We start from the raw sequence: 27,363 nt of genomic DNA on the forward strand, positions 1-27,363 counted from the left end.
TTCAATGTTTTTTTAGTGACAAATGAGCAGATAACGAAGTAGAAAGTCAAAATGTCAAAGGCAATCAAAAGATATAAAATTATTATAAAATGTACTTAACTCTAAATTCTAAAATGTACTTTAAGCAATGTTATTTCAATATTTCGACGAGCCAATTTTCCGCAATTTGCCTTTTTTCCAATGTTTGCCCCCCAGCATAACACATGGCTAATTTGCATGACAATTTGAAAACCAATATGGCGGCTATCGTGAATAAGGCCTATTGAACCATTACTGAATCAACTGGAATCTCAGTTGGAAGAACAATGCACCGGTATCGCAAAGGTTCATGGGTTCAAGTCCAGCAATAGCCTGAATTTTTCATACTTTGCTTTTTTTTCAGGATAAATGTTCATAAGTGGATGCTCTGGAATCTTAACGTAAACTAAACAGGAAAAAGAAAATAGAATCCGTTTAGGGAATCAAAGTGACTTACAGAGAAGAATGAAAAGACCTTAGCAGTATTGGTATCTCTATAGTTTTCAAAGATGATCGCGATTCAAAGCGAGGGCAAGGCGCACAGAGGGTATACGAGATAAAACTGTAGCGTCTGTCCTCCAATGCTTGACTCGGGCTTCGAAGTTTGTTATCTTAAGTAGTATGAAAGTGTTTATTACTTCCATTTAGAAATCACTGGTGATCCTTGCAACCTGATTGGCTCTCAGCAGTGCAATTTGTTCCCAAATCGCACTTTTTTTGCCCTAGATCGCACCATTTCCCCAGCCAATGAGAAAGGAACACTAAAAAAAACAACCAATCAGATTTCAAGGCTTGTTTAAAGTAACCAATCAAATAGCAAGAAAATGAAAGACAAAGAAAACCATTGCGTGGCAAAATAATGGTACTGACTAAAATTCTGTACTTTAGCGTAAGTAATTGTGTGATTTCTAAATGGATGTAATAATTGCACTCCACTCAGTTCAGTTACCATTATTAATCTTTGATTTGTTTCGTGTCTCTAGCTCTTCCACAGCTTGCGAATCAGATGCGTTGGAATGTATCTGTGTGTCCCGGTGGCCTTCAGCTTGCAGCAAGAAACGACATGTGTGATGCAAGTCATCCAAACTGCCTTCTGGAAAACAACTTTTGCAATACAAGTATGTTGAAGTAATTGAAACAACTATGCCTAGCCTTTTTATAAATATGCAAACTCTGAATTTCAACTTTCAAACAACGATTCCTCTTTTTACTGCCTCCAGTCATGTATTGTGCGACAGTTTTCGCTTCGCTGAAAAGAGAAACCGACAAACGGGATAAAAGTTAGCCAAACACAGCGCTGCGATGGGAGCAATAAAGCCAACATTTTGCGGAAAATAGAAATTTGAAAAAACTGCTTGGCACACCTCGAAGGTCACTGAAGGGCATCAGTTTGATGAGCAAGTTACAATGTATTTTTCTTTATATGTATTTCTTAGCTTTTATGTGTTCCGATGAGGAGACCAATTGCTACTTTGATGGAGTCACGTGGTCCGTTGGTGACTGTATTGAGTGCAGATGCATCAAAGGACTGATTTCATGTACCAAAACAATGACGTTTGTAACCTCAACAACAGAACAACGTATTGAACAGTGCAGCCAGCCAAACTGCAACATCGTTGATTTTTTAAATTCACAGAAACAAGTTTGTAAAGGTAAGCAGACAAACCGATTGACTGGTTGGCAGAGAATCCATCTTCTCTTACAATTGCAGCAACGTTCATTTGACCTTCAAAATTTTCATCCCTAATGAAGTTATGTTTCTTTCCATATGTGAGTTTTTGTACTCTGTAATTCCAAGAAATATGCTTGTTCCAAACCTTTTGTGTTGCGCTAGTAGCATGCACAAACAAAACACTAAAATAAACAACATTGACACACATCTCTCATTGCATGCAAAGTGATTAAAGTTCAGCCATGTTTGTTTTCCTGGCAAAATTTACGTCACACCCGTTTTGACCTGTGATAAGCTGTGATAAGCTAACCAATGTGCTGAAATGCAATATCTGCAGCATGGCTTAATTTTAAATGCATTCAATCTTTGTAGCGTGTCGTTGGAAGAACCAAACACTGCATGATGGTTACAGTTGGAAAGAAAATGGAGTCGACTTTTTCTGTTCCTCGCATGAAAGGGTGAAGGCTGGATGCTACTTGTCTGTAGACAACATCCGCTGTACAGGCGCTTTCTCTGGTTTGTTTCATGAATTTCGTCTTTGCAAATAATGTATATTATTAAAAACTGGATCATTGGATAATGCAATTCGAGAGTTTTGATTGGCTAAGCCATCATGGGTTATGAGCCATTATACCATGATCTACAAACACGGCAAGGATATGCGTGATTTTTTGGGCCTTTTTATTCTTATTGTAGTCTAGTTTTCTATATTTTGGGGGCGTTTTTAATAAAACAATTATTCCACTCTCGCTTTTTGGATATGAGATGATTATAGTCAAGTCGGCGCTACGCGCCTCGTTGGCTATCTATCATCTCATATCCAACGCTCGCTCATGGAATAATTGTTATATATATATATATATAGTTAACGAATTGAGAGGATTTTTTCCCAATGATCCATGCACGAAGTTGCTAGTCCTTGCATTGAGTTCATGGAAAAACATTGAAGACTAAGTTTGGCTTTGACTTGGTGTAGAGATAAGACAGATGAAAATAAAAATAAAAACCAATACCTCGCCAACTTAAAGTGCCCCTGTGATAAAAAAAAACACTTCCTTTTTTCCTTCAGATTTTGAAAGTGTATTTGCTTAACACTTTGAGCTTTGATTTTTATCCAAAGTCCGTTTCATTTCAGTGTACGTTTGGGATTTCACGGTCCGCCATTACTCACATTGAGACTGACCGATTGGACCTCAGACGGTTGGATCCAGGGAAAAGTGACGTCAGAGGCTCACTAGCTTAAAATTTCAGCGTGTAAACGCAGCTTATTATATATGCAAAGCGTGAGTTTAAAAGTCTGAAAGCCCAAAACCCTCGTGCTGCATATTAATTCTGCGGCGTACACACGTATTGCATTCTTAAACTAGTGAGCCTTTGACGTCATTTTCTCCTTGATCCAGCTCTCTCAAGAACATAATGTTAGTAATGGCGGACCATTAAATAGGAAAATTACAGTTAAAATAAGGAGGTGTCTTTTTGAAATCAAGGCTTAAAACGTGGGTCACTTAATGTTTTGTTGACATAGTTTTGAAATCCAAAGAAAAATACGAATTGATTTTTTGGCCACAGGGGCACTTTAAGTGATTCACAAACAGTAGTGTTTGTATTCTGTCTGGCACACAATGGCAACCGCCTCTGTCAGTCGAGGTTAGAGCGGGGCATCAGTTTCGCATACATGACATCAGTTCCCGGTAATTGATTTACTGGGAGGCAAGTCCAGAACTTCTACTAATTTTAGCTTTAGTATCTTTAGATCGATAATAGTGGTAGTTGTTGTTTCACACCTCTATTCCTTGGTTTCATAGTGTCTAATTTCTCATCCCTCACCCAATTGGTCCGAATGAGGTGACGTAGGTCTGTTTCGATTGGCTGTGTCACCCCTCTTCGATCACAGACGCGATGCAAATCGAGAGAACAATCTATTTGTTGAATATTATAGTATTTTATCATACAAAACCCATTGTTTTTCGTTGTTTGGTCTATCGCTGTTTCAGCTAGTCGAGAACGGTCAGTGAGGTAAGACCCGACCCTAGTATTGAATATCGCAAGTATAATAGTGCGCTAGCTCTGTCTGTTGTTTTAACTAAATCTTGGTTGAGATTCAAATTCCACATGCTTCATTTTTATCCTCTTTGATTTTTCATTAGGAATCCGAGAGTTAAAGCTTCTTTCCGACGAGGAGTTATTCCTCTGTGACAGCGGAGATGAAATCAGATCTCAGAATGACAGATGCAATAAACGAAATGACTGCGATGATATCTCTGATGAAAAGGACTGCGATCAGTGTAAGTTGCATCATGTTACAACTTGGCTGAAATTAAAGATTGTTTTCAAGGGTACAAAAACATTAAGGTGGCTCACCGCCAGTTTCAACAATTCTGAGTATATGTTTTATTAGAACGATTCACTATACAACACTGTTTCACGTTAACACAATGTCATGGTGCCACTTGAAACACCAATCATTGAATCGTTGAAATCCTGAAATTTTCAGGCTTCTCTACGCATGTGCTCAAATTGCGTCCATAACTGCGAGGATCATAGCTTTACTTGAAAGATGCTCTTGTGATGTAATAGGTTACCTTGGAAACAAAAGAGCCATCTAAAGCTATGCCATATTTTGTCTTTAATTGTTCATATCTTAAAAAGTAACTCAGTGATCCCCAATTTTTATTGCAGGGAAGTGACTAGCAGGCTAATATAAAATTCTCTGCAAAGTTAAAACAATTCTCAGGAATGGATTTATAGCCACCCTCACCAGTTGGAAATAAAAGTTAAACAATTTCACTTGCCCTCATGGTCACGATTTATAAAGCGGGCGTTCCTAAGTCTTTTAATGGCATTGAGCAAGCCCGAGGAAGAGCTACTAACTTGTAGAACTGATTTACTTCCCAGATTACTGTCCATCGCACGTTCAATTTAATCTAAGTTGGAACAGAACTGCCTCAGAAACAATTGTTCGTAGAAAGTGTTTTGAAGTAGATCCAGCTCTTGGAGGTAAGATCACTGCGTACCCGACTTTATCTCTTCTCGTTTCGTTCATGACCAAATGTTTTTTTTTCGTCATCATATGCATCACCATCAACTGATACTGTGAAATTATTTTCTTTTCAGGAGAATTTAGCAGTCTATGCGAAGACTTTTCTGGCTCATTAGAATGGAAACACAAAGTAACCTGTGGATGTGAAAAAAAAGTTCTTCTTCAGCAATTTCATTCCAAAGTAAAGATATGTTTTCGTTATATTTCAATTACCTTCTGCGCTTCAGTACCTTTATGTTGTTCGTGCATTATATACCGGCCTTACATTAACAAATCGTGGTTAACTGCGCGAAGAGGTGCCTGCTAAGTGTAACTTACCTTGCCTTTATCATCATGATCATTTATTTGCAGAAGTTGGATCTAGGTTTAGCGATAGCTCGCAACGCTGCCACGAATTTTCCAGTCTTTCCTATCTTTGCGAAGTGTAAATCCCTTCAAGTGGAGATAGCCGCAACATTTTGTGCAAGCATGCCGTGAAAATGCGCCTTTGACCTCATTGCTCACTTAGCTAGACTGAGCGAGACGTTTTACAAGTACTTACTGTGCATGCTCAGCGTACATCGAATACAAAAGCATGCGCCAAGGTGGGGCCCTTGCAAGTAATAGACCATTTCGAATTCTCACGGCTGGACTGGATCTAGCATGAAATGGAGGCTAATGCGGGCAAATCTTTTCAAATGCAAATAAATTAATTTGCCCGCATTAGCCTCCATTTCATGCTAGATCCAGTCCAGCTGTGAGAATACGAAACTGGCCGATTGCATAGTAGTTTTAAATTCTTTCGTATTATTCTGATTATTCCACATTCCTACGTTTAAATTCATTTGTTTTGCATTAAATTACATTTCTTAAATTTGAACTTCCAGTGTTACCCCCGTTTAGTTCTTAAGTATACTTGAAATTCGATTTAAATTTTATTCTTATCATGGTCACATTTCTCTAACACCATTACTATCTCGGTCATTTTTTGCAGTTGTCTTTCGTGAACTTATCAAACCTGTTGGAAGTCGCAGATGAACTGACAAGCGAGGCTCTAAACTTTACCAACCCGGGGCTGCTCTTTAATTATGTTAGGAAGCTGTTTAATATCGGAAAGCATATTCTAACCCCAGTCAGCCCGCAAAATGATGAACAAACATATAATTTCTCTCAAGTGAGTAAATGCAATATATTATACCAGTAGAAAAGAAATTGCTTGCTTTAAATTAAGACGCCATAAAAGCGATTTTCTGGCTAATTGGAATGGTAACATAAAGCCGAAAGCTGTAACTATGAAAAAGACGGCCTTCATCGGTAGTTTCAGTCCAAAGCATGAATGGTTTTTTTTATTATTTTTTTAAATCTGGCAAAGTTCGACGCACGTCCAGTTTTCACATCCAACACGAAGTGTCCCTTTAAATCTAAGCATTTGCTACTTCAATGGCGGTATTTTCAACAATAAGGTAAGTACAGTGTTAGGGTTAGTCACGTTATCATAAGCCGTCTAAGGTTAAATTAAGAGAGAGGAAACATGGTTCAAAAGATCTGTACTGAAATAATAGTTATAATCAGCTGAATGGTTCGGTCTTGTTTGTCGGGTTCCAGGTTGTGAACCTTGTCAATGTTTAAAACGGTAGCCTCGCAGCTCCTACAAGGTCTCACCTGATTGGAGACCACCCTTGAGGTTTAACAAAAGAACAAATAACAGAAACAATGGCCCTTTTGTTTTAGGCCTAGGGTCCATTGTTTCTGTTATTTGTTCTTTTGTTAAACCTTAAGGGTGGTCTCCAATCAGGTGAGACCTTGTAAGAGCTGCGAGGTGACCCGTTTAAAATACATCCATACTGATAACGAAAGCTTTTTATCCAAAAGCACCTCTTCACGCACGTCAAAATTTGTCAGCGTTGCTACTGAAATGTTAATTTATGTAAGGGTTCTTTATTTCCAGATAATGATGACCCATGCAGACTTAAATGAAGACAACTTCAATCCCCGCCCTGACTCTTTCTGTTCAGAGGAAGTGGTATGAAAACTAATATACTCCCATTCTGCTAGAAACATACGCAGCACAATATAACAAATTAAAAATAAAAAAAAAAGGATTCTGGAGTGCATCGCATTCCGTGAACAACGTTGGCAATAAACGTCTCTCCCCGTTTCATTCACCTTACCTCTACTTCATCTGTAGTCACTGTCTTCAAGTACAGATGAAGAGGTTGTATAGATCGCTGTTTTATGAGCTTAGTGTAATTGTTTTTCTTCCTTTGTTTTCGATCTGCCATTTCCTTCCCAAATATTAAGAAGTTCTGTTCTTTTGTTAATTTTTTTGTTGTTATTCTTTTTCTATAGAGCAACTATCAGCGTCAGTCATTCTTCAAGGATGTTAAACACTTTTCTTGCCAGGCGCCAAATTGGACGCGCACTTTTGAATTTTGCCTTATTAAAACATTAAGGACCAGGCCTCGGTATGTATCGAGGGGAAGGGAGGGGACCTTCCTTCCCGTTGTAGGGTACTGCCACACGTTGGCTTGTATGAATTGAAAAGTGTTTTTCTAAGCCTCTGACTGCTTACACCCGCTGAAGGCGATTGGAAAAGTAGTGTTTATTAACTCCAAGCAGCCAAAAAGAAACAAAAAGGTTTCCCGCCCATTGTTCCCCACTTGTTTTGCAAGCAAGTCGGACATCCACCACAAGGAGCTCACTTGTGTTTTGTCTTGTTGCTGTTGGTATTGTAGCCGCATACGCTATTTTCCAGTTGCCGGGAACAAAGATGAATACGAAGAAATCTCCAGGCCTGGCATTACCCAATTTTGGAGTCGTCCTGTGGTGAACTTAAAGATTAACTATAATCAGCTATTTCCCGCAAGAGTCGGTGATGCCAGTGATTCCACTTCTCTTAAAATTATGAACGAGACTGGTGTGGTAAGTTTAGGATTAAGCATTCCTACTGCACATAGACCTCTTTTACGATGGCTGCCAAATAAAATATTCTTCTGTTTTAATGCTAACAAGCCTTTCTAGCTTCGCTACGACGGATATTTTCAAAGGAATATTTGTTCCAAAATGAGAAAGGTAGGTCTAAGAAAGATAAATATAAAAGAATGTAAAGGTGGTGGGCTTTTATGAAAGTGATCTTACCTTGCAGGTTGTTTAGATTTGCACTAACGTTTTTTTGCGATTTAAGAATCAATGGACCTATTTTAACTCTTTCTTCTGACTAAGGCTAAATGATGAGAAAACCTCATCGGTTATACAGTTCTTAAAGATGATCATTTTTGACAAACAACGAAAACGACGATCCCCTTTATATTACGTGCAATTATATCATTTTAACTCTTAACGAGTTTGCCAAGCAGAAAGGTCTCTGATGAGTCCCTTCAGGGTCGGGGTGAAACGAGCTTCATAAGACTAGCCACGAACAAATGAATGATATTTTCACAAGTAACTGTCAACTTAATTATACTTATATTTGCGTATTTAGAATCATACAAATTTACAAAATATGGTTGCTGCTTAGACGAAGTCTAAGAATATGGTTTTTTAAGAAAAAAATAGTGCTTCGTTTCTGATAGAAATGACCTTAACCATCTGGATGACCAAATACTTTCAGCTGCCCCTACTTCTCCGAAACTCTTCTCATTGAAACAAGATTGTATTAACTTTTAAATAAATTTACTTCTATTGTCCACTTCCCCGCCCCCTCCAAAGAAAAATCTCTATTTTCAAATAATTTATAAAAGCTCATCTCCTTATATCACTTTGGAAAAGAGGTTTTAAGCTAAATTGGGACACGCGTATCGTCAGGTAAGATATAGTGCGCATGGGAGTCCACGGCAATTAAATGCGAAAATAATTGGTCGCAGGAACGGCTTTGTATTGGCAAGATCTTAGGAGTGTTATCCATTTTCCCTGAGCATAAAAGTCGTAATCTTTTGCTCACATGTATTTCTGCTCTTTACAGGAAAATAACAGCTACGTTTTCGATAGTCAGGCTCAACAAAGCAATATTTGTTCCTGGTTAGAATTTGACGTAAGTGAAATTAATCCCACCTGTTCCAACTTATTTGAGAACACATTATTTTAATGTACAGACTAAGTTTAGGTTTACCATTTCAGCGTCAATTTGACTGCCGTGTGTAGTTAGTTATTCATTTTGTTCCAGCGATGAGTAGTCCATTTAGAAGATTCTTTCCAACTCAACCACTCATGTTATAGACCGGCTTGTTATAGCACTTTCTCCACAGTTATTTTAAGACCCTGAGTGTTTGTCCGGCCAGGGTCGTGTCCGCGACCTTCGCGACTGAGTCAAATTATCAAGAGTGCTAATAGAATGATATAGAATAGTATGAAATGTTCATACATTTGAAGTGCAGAGATTGCGATACACGATCGCGAGAGTTGTAGATCATCGCAATTATGTAAGAGCTAAAACAATCGCAAAAAACAGTTCGAAAGAATGAAAAGACATTCCAATGATTAATCTGATTTAAATGATTCCGTTTTTAGGCAAATGGTTCCTTGAGGATACGTACCAAGGAAGTACGCGACAAAAAGGAAGAGCGAAAGGCCATGATTCAAAACTACTTAGAACTGGTGCTCAGTAGCATTTCCATCGCTGCTGTTTTATTGTCATTGATCATTCTCTCGTGTTTGAGGTGTGCATAGATTTGAAAAATTAAACGCAAATAGCTGTTCTTTCTAATCAACAGGCTAAAAACGCAGAACGCAATAACAGAAAACTATTAAAAAATTCATTCAATTGAGAAATATTTCGAATATGTATTTTTCGATTTTAATTAAATCCTGAATTGAACTTATGTAATTTGCAAATTGGAAACTTTTATCATTAAGAGCATTAGTGCAATGAGAATTTTTTTTGCGATCGAGGGCAGAATTATTTTGGTTCGTCATGCAAGCTTTCCTCGTTCGTTGGGGAGAATAGTTTAGGTGACGAGCCAAAAGATTGTCTGCGCGGGAGACTAGGGCTGAGCTGGACGACCTGTTTTTTCTTCCCCTCCGGCCAGTGCTTCATTTTTTTTTTTCTGTATAGAGCGAGTTGTACCAAATCGCAAAGTGGTTATAAAATAATTTATTTATAAGTGGAAAAAGGATGTAACATATAGAGTATTTGTATACAGGACATTTTGAACTATCTTACAGGAGGTTAAGGAAGAATCCAGTCTATGCCTTATACCACGCTCCTTCAATTTTCCTGGCATTGGGCTCGTTTGCATGTCAAATCACTGATAATTTTAATATTTCCAAATCGAGAAGATATCTGGTTTTAACTACGTATATGTTACGGTATTCAAAAGCGCTTGTCGAAAGAACAAAAGATCAGTAAAAAGGCTCTGATTGGCTCTTTAAGAACAATAGGTGGCGTCAGTGACTTACTGACTTCCTGATTGGCTATTTGCTTTGTCGATGGATCGGTTGGTTGATTGCTTGATTGATTGATTGATTGATTGATTGATTAATTGATTGATTCTTTAACATCGCAGAATCAAGAACTCAGAGAGGATATTTGTACATAAGAATCTCTTGGTTGCCTTGCTGTTGATTTACATTGTGATGATTCTCGACACATTTATCTTCACAAACAGGAAACGCACACCAGTGAGTATGGATTTGATTCTTCTGTGCTTCCAGTTGTTTCCTACTAATATAATGGAGTTTTAGTCGCGTGTGTTCTTCATAGTGGGTTCCAGTCCCTGTGCATGCCGGGGTAAGGAGGAGTTTAGCACTAGTTTTTCCAGACAAAAAGTCAGCTGAAGGACCGAAATGAAATATCAACAATGACGGATCCTTGAGTTTCCTATGAACACCATGTACAGCGGGTAATATATAGATTTAGCCAAGCCTAAAACCGGAGCTCCTTGGTTATTTATCTCATTTGCTTTCAGTCCTCAAAGACCTATGAAATTAATAATATTATTTATAGTAATGTGGCTTAGAATATTTCATTTTAAAGAGTATAAAATAAACTTTTCAGTAAAAAAATTCAGCATAAAAACCAAGGACAAAAAACCAAGGAAAGATAACGGTAACTTCAAAACTTCGCTAAGGTATTGTTCTGGTACAAAAAGGTGAAGAAGAAGTTTTTAAATTTAGCTAAGCAATAATTCCACCAAATTTGGCTCAAAAAGAAGAATCCGTCAATTTTTTAGAATTTTTATAGTTACATATGTCAACACCTGTCATTTCTCCATGACGACAACCAAAGGCGATTGTGTTTTGCATAATTAATGACCCTTCGGACTTCGATGGACAAAAATATGTAGTCCAAAATATGAAGTTTTCATTTTATGAGAGGTGAATTTGATGATGTAGCGCAATTTTTAACACGAAAAAGACTGCCACGAAGTGGAGTCAGGGTGGTTTAGTGGTCATCAACCGTGCCTCCCACCTCTGTGACCCAGGTTCAACTCTGGCCTCGGGTCGTATGTGGGCTGAGTTTCAGTCGATCTCAATCTGACTCCGAGGGTTTTTCTCCGGGTACTTCGGTTTTCCTCCCTCCTCAAAATCGACTCCCGGCCTACTCCATCAGGCTGTGGTGCTGTGCTCCGAGGTCATACATGTGTCGTGTTCAGGGGCCGAGCGCCTAGCCGGCAGCACAGCTCCTTCGGCCCGACCTCGTTCAGCTGCGCCCTTAGTAATTCAGTCTCCGACTGCGAGAAAGGGCGATTAGCAGATCACATATTATTATTATTATAATTATTATTATTATTATTATTATTATTATTATTATTATTATTATTATTATTAAGTAGTTCGTGGTATTTAAAAAACATGTGCGCAAAATGGCTCGCACGCAAATGCATATATATTTATCTTCGTCACTAAGCTCAATTCCTCGATGTTATTTTCCAGCTGCCGTTCTAAACTCGCTTTAAACTGCTGTCATTTTGAACAGTCCATAAAAAGCAATTATGTACAATACAACTTGAACCCGCGATATGGTCACGTGACACTGGTCACATTGGCATACATAGAGGGGTGAACATACGTACGGACGTACGGAAGGACGGTCGCATGACGACGTCATAGGTCAAACCAAAATTGTTCGTATGGATGGGTTACCATGTCTTCTTAACGATAGTGCTCCACGCACTCGCCTTCAGCACGAACCAAATCCTAAGTAACCGCTTTGGCGAATCCGGGCACGACAAACGCTATCAAATGGTCCAGTCCTGATGCAAAAAATGATGAACTATGCAGTCGGCGCTTTCAGTTGCGGAAGCTGCTTGCGAGCTGGTGTCAATCGAATTTTATTTTGTTATCCAGTTGCTTTGTTATCTGCTCCTGAGGACACTGCACATCTATTAACTGTCCATATTATGGCCTAGTATCATTTTTCTTTTCCTTTTTTTTATTATTTATAATAAAAATTGTGTGTAAATGTTTTGGATAGTGTGAATAAAGAATTAAACTGAATCGCACAGAATTTTTATATAGTTTTACAGACAATACAATAACGTTTGATATTTGTTTAAAGACACGTATATGTTGACCTGGGCACTGGAGCCCGCCAAAATTTGAGTAAACGTGAGATAAACTTAGACAAATTAATAGTTGTTTTCATTTTAGAAACTATGCTCGGCCATGGCGGTCATTCAACACTTAACACACCTTGCGATTTTCACTTGGATGTTGGTGGAAGGAATTCATCTTTACATGAAACTGGTCAAAGTGTTTTCGGTTCGCAAGCTCTACATCACGTATATGATCATTGGATGGGGTAAGACAACAAAATGATAAGAAAATAATGTCTTTTCGAAACTTATTGTGCATGTTTAGGACGCACTGCTGTCTGGAGACCGACTTATACTAGGTAAATGCGTGAGCCAATCAAACGGAGCCTCCATTGACACTTATAGAGTGTTTCCACATGACGTCACGGCGTCCATATTGGAGGAGTGAAACAAAGAAATAGCGGCCATGTTGAAGGTGTGAAATATCCTTTTGGGAATTAAACTCCATTTTTATGCAAATTCTTCCTTTTGTTTTAGTGTGGAAATATTGCTGCAGGTCACATGAGCGAAGACACTCTATTCTTTGAGCACGCTTGTTTTAAGAACGGCTTTTTCCCGCGAAAAGTGTCATATTTCTACGGCGAAACGCGAAAAAAAAAAGCATGATGTGGCAGCTGTCGCAACGTATAAAGTGATTGGCTCGCTACCCAAGCCAAAAACAAAACACTAAACAATTGGAACAATGACTTAAACTTAAAAACGATAGAAACTGCTTACAATAGCAAACAATGGCAGGTTACGAGAGCTGCCACACCACTGAAAAAAATTCCGGCGTGATGCGTGTTTTTGGGGCTATATGACGTAAAACAATAGCACAGTCATAGCAATAGTTGTGATTACACTAGTCCTTTTATGCGTGGGTAAATAGCGTTTGCCCCAAAGTGTATCCGCTTTACTTCGACCGAAACTGTCCTAGGGTTATTTCCATGGATACATCAGAAAGAACAAAAGAACTTCCAATGACAGTTCCTAAACTAAAAAGTACGGTTTATCTGCTCCCTGAGGTGGCTTGGCCAATAATAAGGCAGAACGTAGATAATACACGAATATCCCTAATTATATTTATTATATCCTATTATTTTACCCTGAGGGAATTCTTTTACTGTGTAACCGCATCCCCAAGGGTAACATGCTACCTGAGCTGAACAAAACCCAAGCCATTTACCCTCCGGTCAGATGCCCCAAACCCAAGGTGTGTGCAACCACAACTAATACTATATCTTTGTTTACCCTTAACTTTACTCGGGAAAAGGTTGACTCTGGGGCTCAAGAGTATAATATTAAATAGAAGGCAGACGTTCAGTACCCAGAACTCTCAATCTGCGATGGAATGTGGGCCATCCGTTCACGGTAATTATAGTTTCGAAACGGAGATTTTTTCCCTCCGTTTTGCCTCCCGTCCACAAGAATACTGACGGCTTTTCCGGTCACCGAAGACAAAGATTTTTCAGAAACGCACTCCAGACTGTAGACTTTTGAAAACGGAGGGTTATCGTATTCTTAAGTGAACTAATGAGAATACGATGACAACAGAGGCTCGTGATACGATAGAGAGTTCATGGGCACGCATACTTCATAGGTGGAGGCTTGCGTTTTCGAGCTAGTGATCCTGGGATCGGGAATCCGAAGCACTGTCTCCACTAACTTAAAGATTAACCGAGGGGAGGCGTTAATCCGTGTGTAAATCACTCGGCACTGATCTAACAAAAGTACCGGAAACTGATTCGGTATGAGAAAAAGGTGTCGCCCACAACATATCAAATTGACTTCCTTTTGAACTTTCCAGGCCTGCCAGTTATTATCGTGGGGCTGATAGCAGCAGTAAGACCACAGACTTACGACATGGATAAAACGTATTACAAAAAGGTCACATGCGGATCACTAACATTTTTTGCCGAAATAATACGTTACAGGTTGGTTCCTTGATGTAATTTTAGAATTACGAAATGCTCTGCAATGTTGGTGAAGTCGTTATTCTAAATCGGAAAGCGTCATTATGTTTAGAAGTGAAGATAAGTCACGCTTTTTAAGCACAGACTACCGGGCATCGGTTTTTGGAAGTGAAACACGACATTCACACAAATGAGACATGATCTTAGTAGAATGTTTGCGCAAGGCCGACGACTACGAGCACGATACCTGAAAATATTATTTCATGTTTTGTAGTAATTTTACAATTACCCAAGTCATTGCGAACGGAAAGTATGTATCAACATTGCAGGAATGAAATATGTATGAACGGCGCGGTTGTTTGGGAAGAACATTAAAAATGTATCGTTGGATTCTATGTCCTCTACACAACCTCATTTGGTCAATTCACGTCGTTGTCAGGACGAGGACGGCAAAGAAATGAGCCAAAATGCGTAATTCACGTGCAGGGCGTTCAGAGTGTTTTTTGCTCATTACGCGCCCGTTGTTTTGTGGTGTTCCCACAGCCGTCGTCATCGTTCTTGCGCATCTATTTCGACGCTCCTCGTGATTGGGTCACAAAGCAATGGACACAAAAAAGAAGATCTAACAGAAGCAATGGACCCAATGGACCCTATTAAACCCAAGACACAATAGCACTGCGCATGCGTCTCACGTATGTATCCGAGATTGCTGTCATGCTGAGAAAAAGAAGCCTCCCACGCTTTTCTCCTCCTCCCTGCGGGGAGGTATTGTGGTTAAGTATTTGTCCTCCTCCCTGTGAGGAAGAGGTGAAATACGACTCCCCTAAAAACGAATACGTGGGAGGCCCAGAGAAAGTGAGACCGCATTTGATTAAGCGTGCAGACTATCCTATAGTCTAGGAAGTTTTTCTGTCTTTCTGATTGTATAGTGTGTGGTGTGTGTGTGTGTAGGAAAGAAACAGACATTTTTTCCCCATTTTTAAATCCATGCTTTTAATTGATAAGGTGTTGGCTTCATGATGGCGAATGGTTGTACAAAGGACCGATACTTGCACTTCTCTTGGTAAGCTCTACTGATTGCTTATTGATAGATTTGTTGTAGCTTTGGTATGGAATAACCAAAATTAAGGGTATACTACCTGGCCTTAATATTATGCCTACTCGTCTTTTCAGATAAATGTGTTAATCTTTCTAATCCTGTTAAGAGTGATATTTACCAAGATATCGATCAAGTTTCAGTCGAACAGAGTACAACTGGCCAAGTAAGTGTGCTTCGTTATGTCACGCAAGTAAGGGGCGTTATGCAGAAAAGAAAGCGGAAACATTAATCGCCATTGTCATCATCGCAGTGTTCACCACATTGTTTGTCGTCATAACAACCATCGATCACCAGAAACATCTTCGTCTTTGTAGTAGTGAAGGATAAAAACAACAGTGAAGATGAAAACAAAAGCAATAGGATCAGTCAATGTTAATACTCTGATTAGAGGACTTTTCCAATGATATGATTAAATTTTTACAGTCGACGTGTCTGCTAATGTCATTTCGTGTCATCAACTAAGAAACGAGGATTCAATCGATCGACTACCCTCGGTCAGGAGCCCGTGAGTAGGAGCGAACAATTTCCTATGTCATGGTATTTTTACAGACCGATATATTTTTAGACTACCTAGTTTCTTGTGATTGGTCATCAGGTTCCCACGGGAGTATAATTCGCGGGAAATTTAATCTAAAAATAAATCGGTCTGTGAAAACGCCGTAACGGGAATAAAGAACAATAATTCGCTCCCACTCATGGGTTCTTGCCTTGGTTTTATCCTCATAATCATCATCATTTATTGTCGCTTGCATTTACATTTCTGTTTGACCCAACACTTCACAGGAAAGGACTTAAAAGCGTTGCTGCACTTCTCCCCTTATTAGGAGTGACTTGGTTACTTGGGTTTATTGTCCAGTTTAGTGAGGTCCTGCTTTATCTGTTCATCATCCTCAACTCGACACAGGTAAAAAAACTCAGTACCAATGTGCGGTCAACACGGATAAGTACAGAAAATCATATGAACTTGCTCGTGCATTTCGTGACTTATAGGCAAGAGTGATGTTTTGAAAGTTCTCAAAATTTTACGAGCCATAGGTATATAATAAAGTGTAAGTATAGGTAATCACATGATGTGGAGTGCAATTTAGAATATTTAAGCACGAGTAAATATTTTCTAAGACGACCAAAGTTGCATGAGCCCGTAGGGTGAGTGCAATTTGTAGTCTTTGAAAAACAATTCTAAGTGACGTGCTTATTTATTCCAAATTGCACGAGAAAAAGTCATGTGATTACTTATTAATAATATACATGAAAAACTTCGAGATGGTTAAACAGAAGAAACGCACGCATTGCGCCATAAATTGTGCCATCCAGGGCGCGCGCTTGATTTGAAAACAAAAGTTTTTATTTGTTCTGACAAAAACCCCATTGTTTATTAGACAATCATAATCCAGGAGTTCGATGTGGTAATTTGCACTGGTATTACACTTTTTGCACTTGTGTATTACACTTATTGTACCGTTTCACTTGAACTGCACTGCTCTCAGCCAGTCAGAATCGAGTAATTTTTTTCATGTATATTATTATGAATAATACAAAATTGGGATGGCACGTTTTAATAATAATAATAATAATAATTGTCGCTGCTAATCGCCGTCGCAAAGTACAGCAACGACGCAGCTCAACAAGGTCGAACCGAAAGCATACAATGGCGCCTCTGGCAGCCGCTATACGGTCCATGTGTGACCTTGGAGAGCACAGCTTACAGCCAGCTGGAATCGGCTGTATGCTGGTTTTTGCCGAGGGGGGAAAACCAGAACCCGGAGAAAAACCCTCGAATCAGAGAAGAGAACCAACACAAACTCAACCCACTTATGGCGTCTGGTCCGAGAATCGAACCTCGGCCACATTGGTGGGAGGCGAGTGCTCTCACCACTGCGCCATCCCTGCTCCTTTATTTGAATAGATTAAAATGGACTTCAAATCACTGTACATTCCGTTGCCTGGCAAATTCATGACACATGAGAATGTGCCCCTAATTCTTTTCTCGAAGGGTATGAGTTATTTCACGTGACACGGAGGTTATAAACAGGCTCAAACCAGTTTTAACACTTTTGGAACCTGTACTATTTAGGATTCTGGTTTGAATCACTTCAATTAAGGCTTATCGTCCCTGTCAACGATTTCTTTAGATTTTTACCACTTTGAAGACGTCATTACACAGCTCAAAATTCTCTTTAGCTCCCCGACGGCTTGGAAGCAGTGCACAGCGACGTGATGGCGCGGTCAGGATTCGAGTCTCTTTTAAGCCTGGATATTTTTTCAAGGTTCTTTCGGCTCAAGTTCGTTTATTCACTGGAAAATCCTTAATTCTAAAAATCATTTCATATCCTCAGAATGATTTTGATATATTCTCCATCAAGCCCGATCATTTGTTGTTTCTCCTGAGATGAGAACCAGGAAAGTCCACAGTAGATTGGATTGCGTACGAGTGCCTAACCGCTTCACCTACAATGTAGCTCATGCAGGAAATTGATTAGTAGTTTAATTTCGTGGGCTAACTTGGTGTTCTCCATCACCTACAGGGTCTGCTTTTTTGTATCTTGCATGGTCTTTTGGATGCACAGGTATTTCTCGTGTTTTCGATGAGATCACCCTTCATGGCCCACGAGGGTCAAAGTCCAGTTTTAATTTTTCATAGTCCAGTTTTAATTTTGTGAGTCGTCACCAGTTCTCTCACAGGTCACAAGAATTAGGCCTAAACAAAAGCTTTTAGGCCTAAGGTCAGCTTTTATGAATTTTTAGGATACTTTCTGTACTGGTAAAACAATGACCTGTGACCTGTGAGAGAACTGGTGACGACTCACAAAATTAAAAGTGGACTGTGCAAAATTAAAACTGGACTGTGACCCTCCTGCGCCATCGTAGTTTAGGATACTTTCTGTATTGGTAAAGCAGTGACCTGTGACCTGTGAGAGAACTGGTGACGACTCACAAAATTAAAACTGGACTGTGAAAAATTAAAACTGGACTTTGACCCTCGTGGTCAATTGTACAGTTCAGCATTGACAGTACAATATTGCAAAAGCATCCACATGAAAAGAAAATCAATTACAATAACGAGAAGAATAAAGCATTCTGACTTGATACTGATTTGTGATTGAGGAATCTACCTTGGAAATTAAGCGTTTCCTTGAATTTACGATGTTTAGCCCAGCGAAAAATGGGGCGACCCTCGCCCCACTTTTCACGCAGCCAGAACATCGAAATTCTTGCATGTTCCTCAACGGAAACGCTTGCTGGGCGGGCCATTATCAATTTGGTACAAGGCATCCAATGAAAATCAGAGAAGCTCTTTTGTATTTGATCATGGAATTAAGGGTAGAATGTTTTGAGTTTCATTTTCTACTTCATTTTGTTACATGGAACCTATGGTTGGCTAAGTTAGAGGGCCGTAGTCTGCAGTAATGCCCGCTAAATTTGAAGTTTTGGTGCAACATTTTCTAGCAAACCTTTCACGACGTTTATGTGAAATAAACTCAAGAAACGCGCAGCATTAGTATTGAAAGTAAAACTTTATAAAAGGAATTCATGTTTTTCCCAGCCGATTTTTGCCTCAAATTCATTTTTCAAACACGTTTTTCAAGTTTTGTCTTCTATGGATTTTTCGGATCTTGAAAAAAATTCACACGAGGACTTAAAATTTAATACCGATTGATTTTTCTTTACTTCAGGTCAAGGAGAGTTTGATAAGATCATTAAGAAGACACGAGAGGATACTGCTGTCACCCCGTGATAAAAAGCAGTCTGATACTTCTAGAAATACACAACTTTCCCTCCTTGGTAAATTGCATTCAATGTTAAACCCTTTTAAACACCCTAGCGCCTAATAGATGGTTTTCAATCACGTGATGAGACAGCCATTTTGGTGCGCAAAACAATAGCAAATTATGGCTCATGTTTTGCATTATAATAGAGACATTCGTCTGGATAGTAGCAGAAACGAATCGAAGATGACAGAAGATTCTGTTGAAACATGTTTTTAAAGAAGGGACAAATTCCGTAAGACTTTTTTCTCCATTGCTCTGTGCACTTACATGGCTGCTGTGACGTCAAGTGAAAACCATATATAGAGCGTTTTCAAATGACGTCACGGCGGCCATGTTGGTGTTCCAAAACAAACGAATGGCGGCCATGATGGTGTACCAAACTAATCCTCCGGGAATTGAACTCTATTTTTATGCAAAATTTCAATAATCCAATATGGCTGCTCCATTTACGAATCCTGCAACCAGCCTTTTCAGTAAAGGGGAAAAAAGATGGATGCTGTAGCCTCGATTACATCCATCGACTTCATTAAATGCGTTTTCATTTTGGCAACCTCTGTTCACTGGAAACTCTCATATTGGCTCCAACCACTTTCGTCCCTCTTTTTTATTTTTACGTACAATCCGAGTTCATGGAAGAGACTTTTTGGTTTTATCACGTTAACTTTCGCAAGAAAGGTGCCTCTTATCGGGAAAAACTGGTTTAAATCAGTTAATTTGTGTCTTTTTGATTACTTTGTTTTGTATGACTATCGAAGATACTCTGAGATAGTTGATCATGTTGCCAACACCCATTTTGAATTTTCGCATTTCATTTATTTTCAGACTCACTCAGCAGGGGAGAAAGCTACGTCAAGCATCGCCAAAGTAAGCCGAACGTATTCAGCATCAACCCGCTGGAAACAACCAAGCTTTAAAAATTCGTTTGAATACCAAAACTGAGGATGCACGTAGTGCATGCCATACAAACGATTACAGATGATGATAACAAATAAACTTACAGCAATGCAGTTGCTTCGGTGATAATTGTCTTGACATTTTGCGCCCTTTTACATAAAACAAGAAACGAAACATAATTACGGATTGCACGCGCCGCATTTTCCCGCGCTTAGAATAAATTGTAACTGATTGCTTCCAACTCTTGTTGGTCTATTTGTTGCTATAGTTAGACTAGTTACTGTCGGCTGACTTAAGCTCAGGTTATAATTGTAGGAAACCAAATAATCGTCTCAAGCTCTATCAGACTTAATAACACCAAATCCATTGAACGATCAATTGCAACAAAGGACGGACTAAATACCGATGAAGAGAAGAAATCCCTTCTCAACGCCTTGCGACACAACCAGTGAATTGACCGTAAGGTAGTAGTAATGTGTAAGTATAGGGAATCGCGTGAACGGGAATGAGTTTCGTGATTTATGGTCACTCGCGATGTTTCGAAAGTTCTCAAACTTGCACGAGTCTGACGTAGGCTTGTGCAATTTGAGAACTCTCAAACACCATAAAAACACGAAATGCACCAGCAATTGCAAGTTCATACATATTTTTCTTTACTATATAATCGTCAAAATTACTCCACCCCCTGTGTTTCCATAGCAACTTTTTTTATTGCACCCAGTATGTACTCGCCATTGAACAACCTGGAACGCGATATTCAACGTAAAATATAGTAATGTATAGCCAGTAATAGTTGACACTACAGCTGCCCTTGCTTTCAAGTATACTTGTACGCAGAAATCAATGTGTCCAGGGCCTAGGTAGAGGAATGGCCGTTAACAAACGAAGCAACTTTGGCATAAGGCAATTGATGTTGAAGGGCGCAGAGAACAAATCGGTACTGAATATGAAAAGGGTATTGCATAGTTTGGTGTCTTTGGAAATGTAATGAATAGGGGTTTGATCACGGCGGCCACGGTGGTATATCAGTCGAAACAGAAACTAAAGGGAACGCAAGGTGAATTTTTACAGCAATGTGGGCAACGCTTTTTGCAAATGTAACATAGTACAAGAGATGAAGTAATGTATAATTTGTAAAATATAATTATGAGAGAGACAAAATGTAACAGTACTAGTGCAGTTTATTTTTAGTTTTTGTTATTTTGCGCGGACATTGTTAATAATTCTATGTAATTTTGATTGATAAGACATAATAAAAGAGGGTCATACACGGCTCGTGTTGACACACCCCATAAGTGGTTGCTTATTACATGATAAATGTTTTACATTCGGTTGAGCGGGGCAGCGAATTAGAATATAACAAGACTAACATATCGTGAGTATTATGTGAACAATAATCAATAATACAATCGTTCGTTTGGCGAGGGGAATGAAAGTTGGTGACTGTTTACGGCAACAGAGGCTGTCTAACTATCATTTGACTATCACATTTCGTTTCACCAAGGCGTAAAATCGTTCCTTCTGTTTGACGGCGTACACCCGCAGCTCCCCCCAAGGGAAAGCCCTTAGAAAGATTTGACTGTAGCACTATAGATCAATTTCGATATATTAAAATTCAGTACTAAACAAAAGGCATCATCTCGAGGCTCTGGGCAATAAATGTCCTTAAGGATTTGTATGAGTTTATTCCCCAGAGCCTCGATATGAAGACTTTTGTTTAGTACTGAATTTTAATACATCGAAAGTGGGCTATTGTACCTAAAATAAACGCTCTAAAGGGGCTCTATACGCACGTGAACTCCATTTTTTGCGTACAAAGTGCCACCGCTTAGAATTTTTAAGGGTACTTGGGTCTCGGGTGATCGCATAATCTTGTATTTCATCAGGAATCTTACCAGTGTTATCTTTACTTCCATCAAAGCGAATCTCATTCCAATGCAGCTTCTTGGGCCAAGACCAAAAGGCATAAAGTGGTACGGGCTACGACTATCTTTGGCTGCACTTCGGAATCTCTCAGGATTGAACTTTTCCGGGTCGGACCAAACTTCGGCATCCCGATGAATGGAATAGACGGGAACAATGACTTCGAGTCCCGCGGGAATACAAATGCCGTTCCATTCGTAATCTTCGGCGCATTCTCGGTTCACTTGGGCAACCGGTGGATGTAATCGTAGCCCTTCGTTAATAACGCAGTCCAAGTACTCGATGTCGTGCGCAATTTCGTACAGTGTGCTGTCCGGGTTAGAATCAACTGCTCGTTTGATCATTTGTCGTAACTTATCTTGTACTTCTTGATTTAAAGCAAGCTGGTAGGCTATGTAACCTAGAGTGTTGCTTGACGTTTCGTAGCCAGCCAACAGAAAGATGACGCACTGGCCGACAATTTCCTCGTCTGTGAGTTTGGACACTCCTTCTTGGACAGATTCCTCATGGGCTATGAGCATTAGATCCATCAAGTCTTGCCTCTGCGTCGGGCCAGACTTCCTGCGTTGCTGCACTATGTCTGCAGCGATTTGGTCGAAGAAACTCATTCTTCCAGAGACTTTCCTAAGAAGCATTATTAAACGAATTCCAAATGGAAACCGTCTCAACACATCAACTATCCAAGGCGATCTGAACACTTCTTTAATTTTCTCTAACAACAGACTTCGCTCGTCGTTCAGGATGTCGGCTTGGACACCAAACGCACTGGAAAGTATAACTTCGAGTGTAACTCTACTAAACCAATCTAACAAATCCACAGATTCTCCTATAAAAGATGCAGAACATGCGGTCAAATCGATAATAGTGTGTTTTTATGAGAAAATTCCGCCCATTTGTTCATTTCATTTCGTACCATTTTACATCAAATGGCAAGCGAACACGGCTTCATTTGCAACCGCATCGTTTTCGATTCGGATGCGCCTTCTGTATACAAGGTACCTACCGATATCGTGACTGAAAACTGGTTGTTTTAAGAACGCTGGGCAAAAGAGGAGCGTTTTGGGTATCGTGTAAATGATGAAACCGCATTAATTTGAATACGGTTATTGTTCTCGCGCCAAATTTGACTTGCTAGCGAAGATTTGAAATGGTGAATCTAGCTCGCGAGTATAAAGCTGGAATATGCAAAAACTACTTTGAGTTCTGGCTGAATTCACGAAAGGAAAAAAACTCTCGAGATCCTTGCTTTACCCATTTCTGCCCTGAAACGATCCAATACATGCATGTCCTACATTTCTGGTGAACCGACTTCCAATCAATGTTTTTCTCCTTGGATCACTTCATATTCATTAGTGACTTGCAAGAGGTGGTCAACCTCGTTATCAGTCCATGTGAATAGGCCACGTTCGATGTATCAAAATTCACACATGGCTACGAGGTTTCACAGTTAAATTTGAATATTCTTTCGTTTACAAACCTCCCTTGAGACTTGTGAAACAAAGAAAACAGAAGAGAGCCGTGAAATTTGACCATAAAGCCTCGTAGCCCTGCCTGAACACTGATATATTCTCTACTTGTACAAATTCCATGATACACCTCTTTCACCCCCAAACGATTTGCATAGGCATTGTTTTTTATTTCTCTTGGCACATCCTCATGCCCCAAGAGAAATTGCAAACAATGATACACAAAAATTTCCGGGGGTAAAAGAGGTGTACTATGGGATTTGTGCAAGTAGAGAATGGAACACATCCAATTGTGTCGCTTCCAAAAACAAAATGGCAGAGGACGCGTTTTGTCAGCGTTTGGCGCCTGGGAACGAGACCGGCGTGACTTAACACTTCGAAACAACATCACTTTCGTGTAAACGCTGCGAAAGTCAAATTAAATGATTCTGTCGTATATTTCGCGTTGTATCCTAAAAGGCACGCTCTTGCTTTCTTACCTCGCGAGAAAACCTCTGTGACGAAACTATTCGTTTTTCGGTTGGGAATAAGCTGTCGTTACCGTCGAATTTTTCAAGATTTAAAAACACCCCACTTCTCTGTGACTGACCAAATGATAAACAGGTTGTTTGTCCGATCACAGAGAAAAGGTAAGTATTAAGTTAGTCGTTTCTGTAGTAGCTAAGGTATGATCTAATGAGAAAATGATCGTTTAGTGCTTGTCAGAGCCGTAAAGCCAACCATTAGAAGACAAGGAAACCGAAGGTGACGAGATGAAAACTGACACCAAAGCTAGCAGGGCAGGAATTTTTTTCAGTGTTTTTAAGGATAGAGCCTGAAAAGACATCTGTGGTGGTCGACTTCAAGGAGCAATAATCTCGACTTGCAGAACTCGGTCCAAACCTTTTCTTAGTACCAATAAACCATTACAATGGCAGAGTATTAAAAGGAAAGACGCCGCGACAAAAACGAAGTACCGCCTTGCATGCTGCACGGTACACTAAAGCCCTACCGCATACACACAGGGCGTTAGAATGGTCCGCAAGAGATAAAAGATCCGCAGGTAGCCAATTGTTAGGCAAAATGACTGAACGCGCTGTAATAAGCCTTTAAACGTTTGGCGTTTTGATAAGCATTTGCTCCAACCGGGTACTTCTCTGTCCAAACGTCATCAAATCGAGGACGCTTTAACTGTTCGCTTAATTTGTTTGACTAATAGCTGAGAAAATGTAAGGTACTACTGAACAGCTGAGAGTGTTAAATGTACCATCAAATTCCATTTTTCCCCTCCAGACCCTTTGTGTACTGATGCAGGGAATACAAGAGAGGTTTTTAAATAAGTGTCAAAAGTAATACTTAACAATTATTGGACGAGGTTGAGCAAAATATCGTTATTTGTCAGTGGCGAGCAGATCAATTTTTTGCCGAAGCCGAAGGCTGAGGCAAATAATTGATCTGCGAAATACTGACAAACCACGATATTATGCGAGTTCAATAATTGTTTTATCATTCAATGACTGAGTTTGTTTTTCATTTCCCAACAATTATATTCTCGAAGCAGGTTAGCATATATTGGAAGCTACAGTTGATGTGGACTTGCTGTAATTTTAAAAAAGTGAAGAAAAGTGAAAAAGGTGTTTACCAACCTGTACCAGCAACTGTTGCCACCTTCTCCATCAATCTGTCAATCGATTCCTCGATCAATGACACCATTCCCTTCATTTTCTTTGCGGTGAAGGAAGGTGATAGGGTCGCGCGAATGCGCCTCCACGCTTGATCGCGCGCGAAGAACACGCTCTTGCCAATGGCACCTGATGGCTGGACTTGACTGAAACGATTTTGGAATTTGCTAAAATCTTTCACCAGAATCTTTTTCAGGATTTCAGGATCGGCAACGACTACTGCAGGCTGTCTACCAAGGCAAATACAGAAAACCTTGCCATACTTCTCATAATAGTGCTTCAGCATGAGATGATATCCGTTGAATTTCCTAGCCTCGAGTAAATTTCCCACGAAGGGCCACGGCTTGGGACCAGGAGAATTGATTCTTCTACGGATGGCTTCATTACGTACTTCTTTAAAGGTGAAATACAAGACAGCAGCAACGCCGAGGACTATCAAAACACTGAAATATGTGGTACTTGTGGATTGATCCGTCTGCTTAGTGCTGTCCTCCATCCTGCTTTGGATTCGTAAACAGACAAGTTTATTTATAATTATTGACAAAGAGAAAACATATAAGGCAATGAAATACCCTCTTATGTTAGCAACAAACACCACTAACAAATACGGGAATAATGCAGAATAATGTCTTAGCCATTAGAAACTTCAATATCTACGACGGCGACGTCGAGGAAAATCTGCGCGAAAATCTGCGCTAAAAATGCGTGCCGCTCATGTAGCACGACTACTTTTCCTATTTTAACCAATGTACAATCACAGGGGGCCCATACAATCTGCTTGTGTAGCCGATTGTTATTTTAGACCAGAAACCCATAAGGGTTGAAACGTGTAACGCGCGTTCACAGCTTCCGAATATTCAGTGCGAACTGATTGGTTGAATGTTTCAGTGCTAAGTACCATATTTGGAAACCCCTCGCTCTTGTTGTTCCAAATATTGTACTTAGCAAATTGAATATTCAGAAGCTTGTTTGCCAGCACACAGGGGCCGTTACACGTTTCAACCCTTATGGGTTTCTGTTTATAGTAAATGTACCAGATTTACCGTTTGCCTCACCCATAGCGATATATCGCTAACTATGTGAATAAATCAATGATAAATAAACGTTGAATTACCTTAGCTGTGGTATATATTTTGAGTTCGCCGTTGACTGTTGATACGCTCAGGTGAACGTCGAACACAAACACTTGAAATCACTAAAATTCGTCGTTATCAGCCACAAGGATTACCACAAACAACACTTCAGGTAAAAATACTTGTATGTTGCTATAATATGTGATTATGATAGCACTACGATATCTTGGATTTTCTCGAAATTATGTGAAAGATATTAACGGTCACACAGTTTGTCTGGGCCCCCTATAGTATAATATTCTTTTTTTGTGAGGCGTTCTCGTTGACAACGCGTCGTAGACTTCAAAGTCTACAGACGAACGCCTTTCTTCTCGCCGACGGAAAATAAGCAATATGCAAAAAGGTATCTTTCGTAAGCCACCTTTGACGAACGAGTCAGAATACAATATATAAAATAAATAATCGGCAGGGTATTCAGAGCGCAGTGAAGCTTTAATATTTTGTGTTGCTGAAGTTTGTGTTGTTTGGAAGTCGTCATTGTTTCTTGTTGTCACTTTTGTCAAGTATGGGTCACAAGCCAGTCACACTGTACCTTTCCTTTCAGATTTTTCGTTCTTGTTTCGTTGATGAGTCCAATGTATGCAAACACAGTCAGTGTTGTGTGCAATGCTACAGCAAGTCAAAAACTGAAAGTATCACGCAAATTATCGCAGTGTGGCATTGAGTCCTTGAAAGTCTAAATAGAAGTGAATTAAGAGGATCAAACAGATTTTTAATGTCGCTTGAATTTTCTGGGCAAAAGTACCGTATTTCAGTCGTCAACTGTGGTATCCTTAATTTAATTGTGTTACCTCGCCCTCACTCTGAATTTGTGCATTGTCATACCTTTGCGTTGTCCGTTTTCAACGATTTAAGCAACAATATCCGAGCTGATCTATTTTTAAATAGCTGTAATACGTCAGATATCTTTTATAAACTTACAATGCTTGATACTGAAGACGCCTCAAGCCTCAATCGAGCCAGAAAGCGTTGTTAATGGACAGTGCAAGCTCCGTGTTTCGCTTGACTAAATCCCAGCGTACATTTCCGTACACGAACTGGCTGTCACACACTCAACATAACATGTCACTCACTCTTCAGAAACGAAGTCGACTTAGCCTGACGGTCCAGGGGGCCCGTTCCTGGAAAGTCCCGAAACTATTCGGGTCCTTTTCGGGTGTCAAAATTCTTTCTGTATCTTATGGACGGAGGAATGTTAAGACCATCAAACTTCACAATCATGTTGCTTTTCGTTGCCTTGAAAATAAGTCTCAAGAACAGCTTGTCAAAACAATCGAATGGCCG

The 27,363-nt window shown here is 39.7% G+C and overlaps 2 protein-coding genes across 8 annotated transcripts in view; one reads left to right on the forward strand and one right to left on the reverse strand.

Annotated features, from left to right (window-relative positions):
* Window positions 1-21,053, forward strand: part of LOC138044087 (uncharacterized) — a 35,765-nt gene extending 14,712 nt beyond the window's left edge. For 4 of the 5 annotated variants that reach the window (XM_068890717.1, XM_068890716.1, XM_068890715.1 and 1 more), the window contains 21 exons: window positions 1,002-1,136; window positions 1,455-1,670; window positions 2,063-2,206; window positions 3,838-3,975; window positions 4,586-4,687; window positions 4,805-4,911; window positions 5,704-5,883; window positions 6,658-6,732; window positions 7,059-7,174; window positions 7,445-7,631; window positions 8,671-8,739; window positions 9,216-9,364; window positions 10,211-10,325; window positions 12,297-12,447; window positions 14,028-14,154; window positions 15,139-15,196; window positions 15,307-15,395; window positions 16,016-16,136; window positions 17,758-17,799; window positions 18,907-19,015; window positions 19,825-21,053. In XM_068890717.1, coding sequence (XP_068746818.1) covers window positions 1,002-1,136; window positions 1,455-1,670; window positions 2,063-2,206; window positions 3,838-3,975; window positions 4,586-4,687; window positions 4,805-4,911; window positions 5,704-5,883; window positions 6,658-6,732; window positions 7,059-7,174; window positions 7,445-7,631; window positions 8,671-8,739; window positions 9,216-9,364; window positions 10,211-10,325; window positions 12,297-12,447; window positions 14,028-14,154; window positions 15,139-15,196; window positions 15,307-15,395; window positions 16,016-16,136; window positions 17,758-17,799; window positions 18,907-19,015; window positions 19,825-19,916 — 2,522 coding nt within the window. In that variant the 3' untranslated portion in view covers window positions 19,917-21,053. Of the gene's footprint in view, window positions 1-1,001; window positions 1,137-1,454; window positions 1,671-2,062; window positions 2,207-3,837; window positions 3,976-4,585; window positions 4,688-4,804; window positions 4,912-5,703; window positions 5,884-6,657; window positions 6,733-7,058; window positions 7,175-7,444; window positions 7,632-8,670; window positions 8,740-9,215; window positions 9,365-10,210; window positions 10,326-12,296; window positions 12,448-14,027; window positions 14,155-15,138; window positions 15,197-15,306; window positions 15,396-16,015; window positions 16,137-17,757; window positions 17,800-18,906; window positions 19,016-19,824 lie in introns of those variants that run through there. The other variant, XR_011131390.1, reaches the window with a different exon arrangement.
* A 6-nt stretch (window positions 21,054-21,059) lies between these two features.
* LOC138044089 (cytochrome P450 3A9-like) lies at window positions 21,060-27,109 on the reverse strand. Of its 3 annotated transcripts, none has more exons than XM_068890719.1 (3): window positions 27,001-27,109; window positions 24,911-25,446; window positions 21,060-22,645 (listed from the first exon to the last, which is right to left on the reverse strand). In XM_068890719.1, exons 2-3 carry the CDS (start codon window positions 25,440-25,442, stop codon window positions 21,669-21,671), a joined length of 1,509 nt encoding a protein of 502 aa, XP_068746820.1. In that variant the 5' UTR covers window positions 25,443-25,446; window positions 27,001-27,109; the 3' UTR covers window positions 21,060-21,668. The 3 variants fall into 3 exon arrangements, with proteins under 3 accessions (XP_068746820.1, XP_068746821.1, XP_068746822.1); XM_068890720.1 differs by having other exon boundaries at window positions 24,911-25,443; window positions 27,001-27,108; XM_068890721.1 differs by having other exon boundaries at window positions 24,911-25,443; window positions 26,905-27,087.
* Between the last annotated feature and the right edge of the window lie 254 nt (window positions 27,110-27,363).

The sequence above is a fragment of the Montipora capricornis genome, chromosome 3, assembly GCF_036669925.1.
Source record: "Montipora capricornis isolate CH-2021 chromosome 3, ASM3666992v2, whole genome shotgun sequence".
Taxonomy (NCBI): domain Eukaryota; kingdom Metazoa; phylum Cnidaria; class Anthozoa; order Scleractinia; family Acroporidae; genus Montipora; species Montipora capricornis.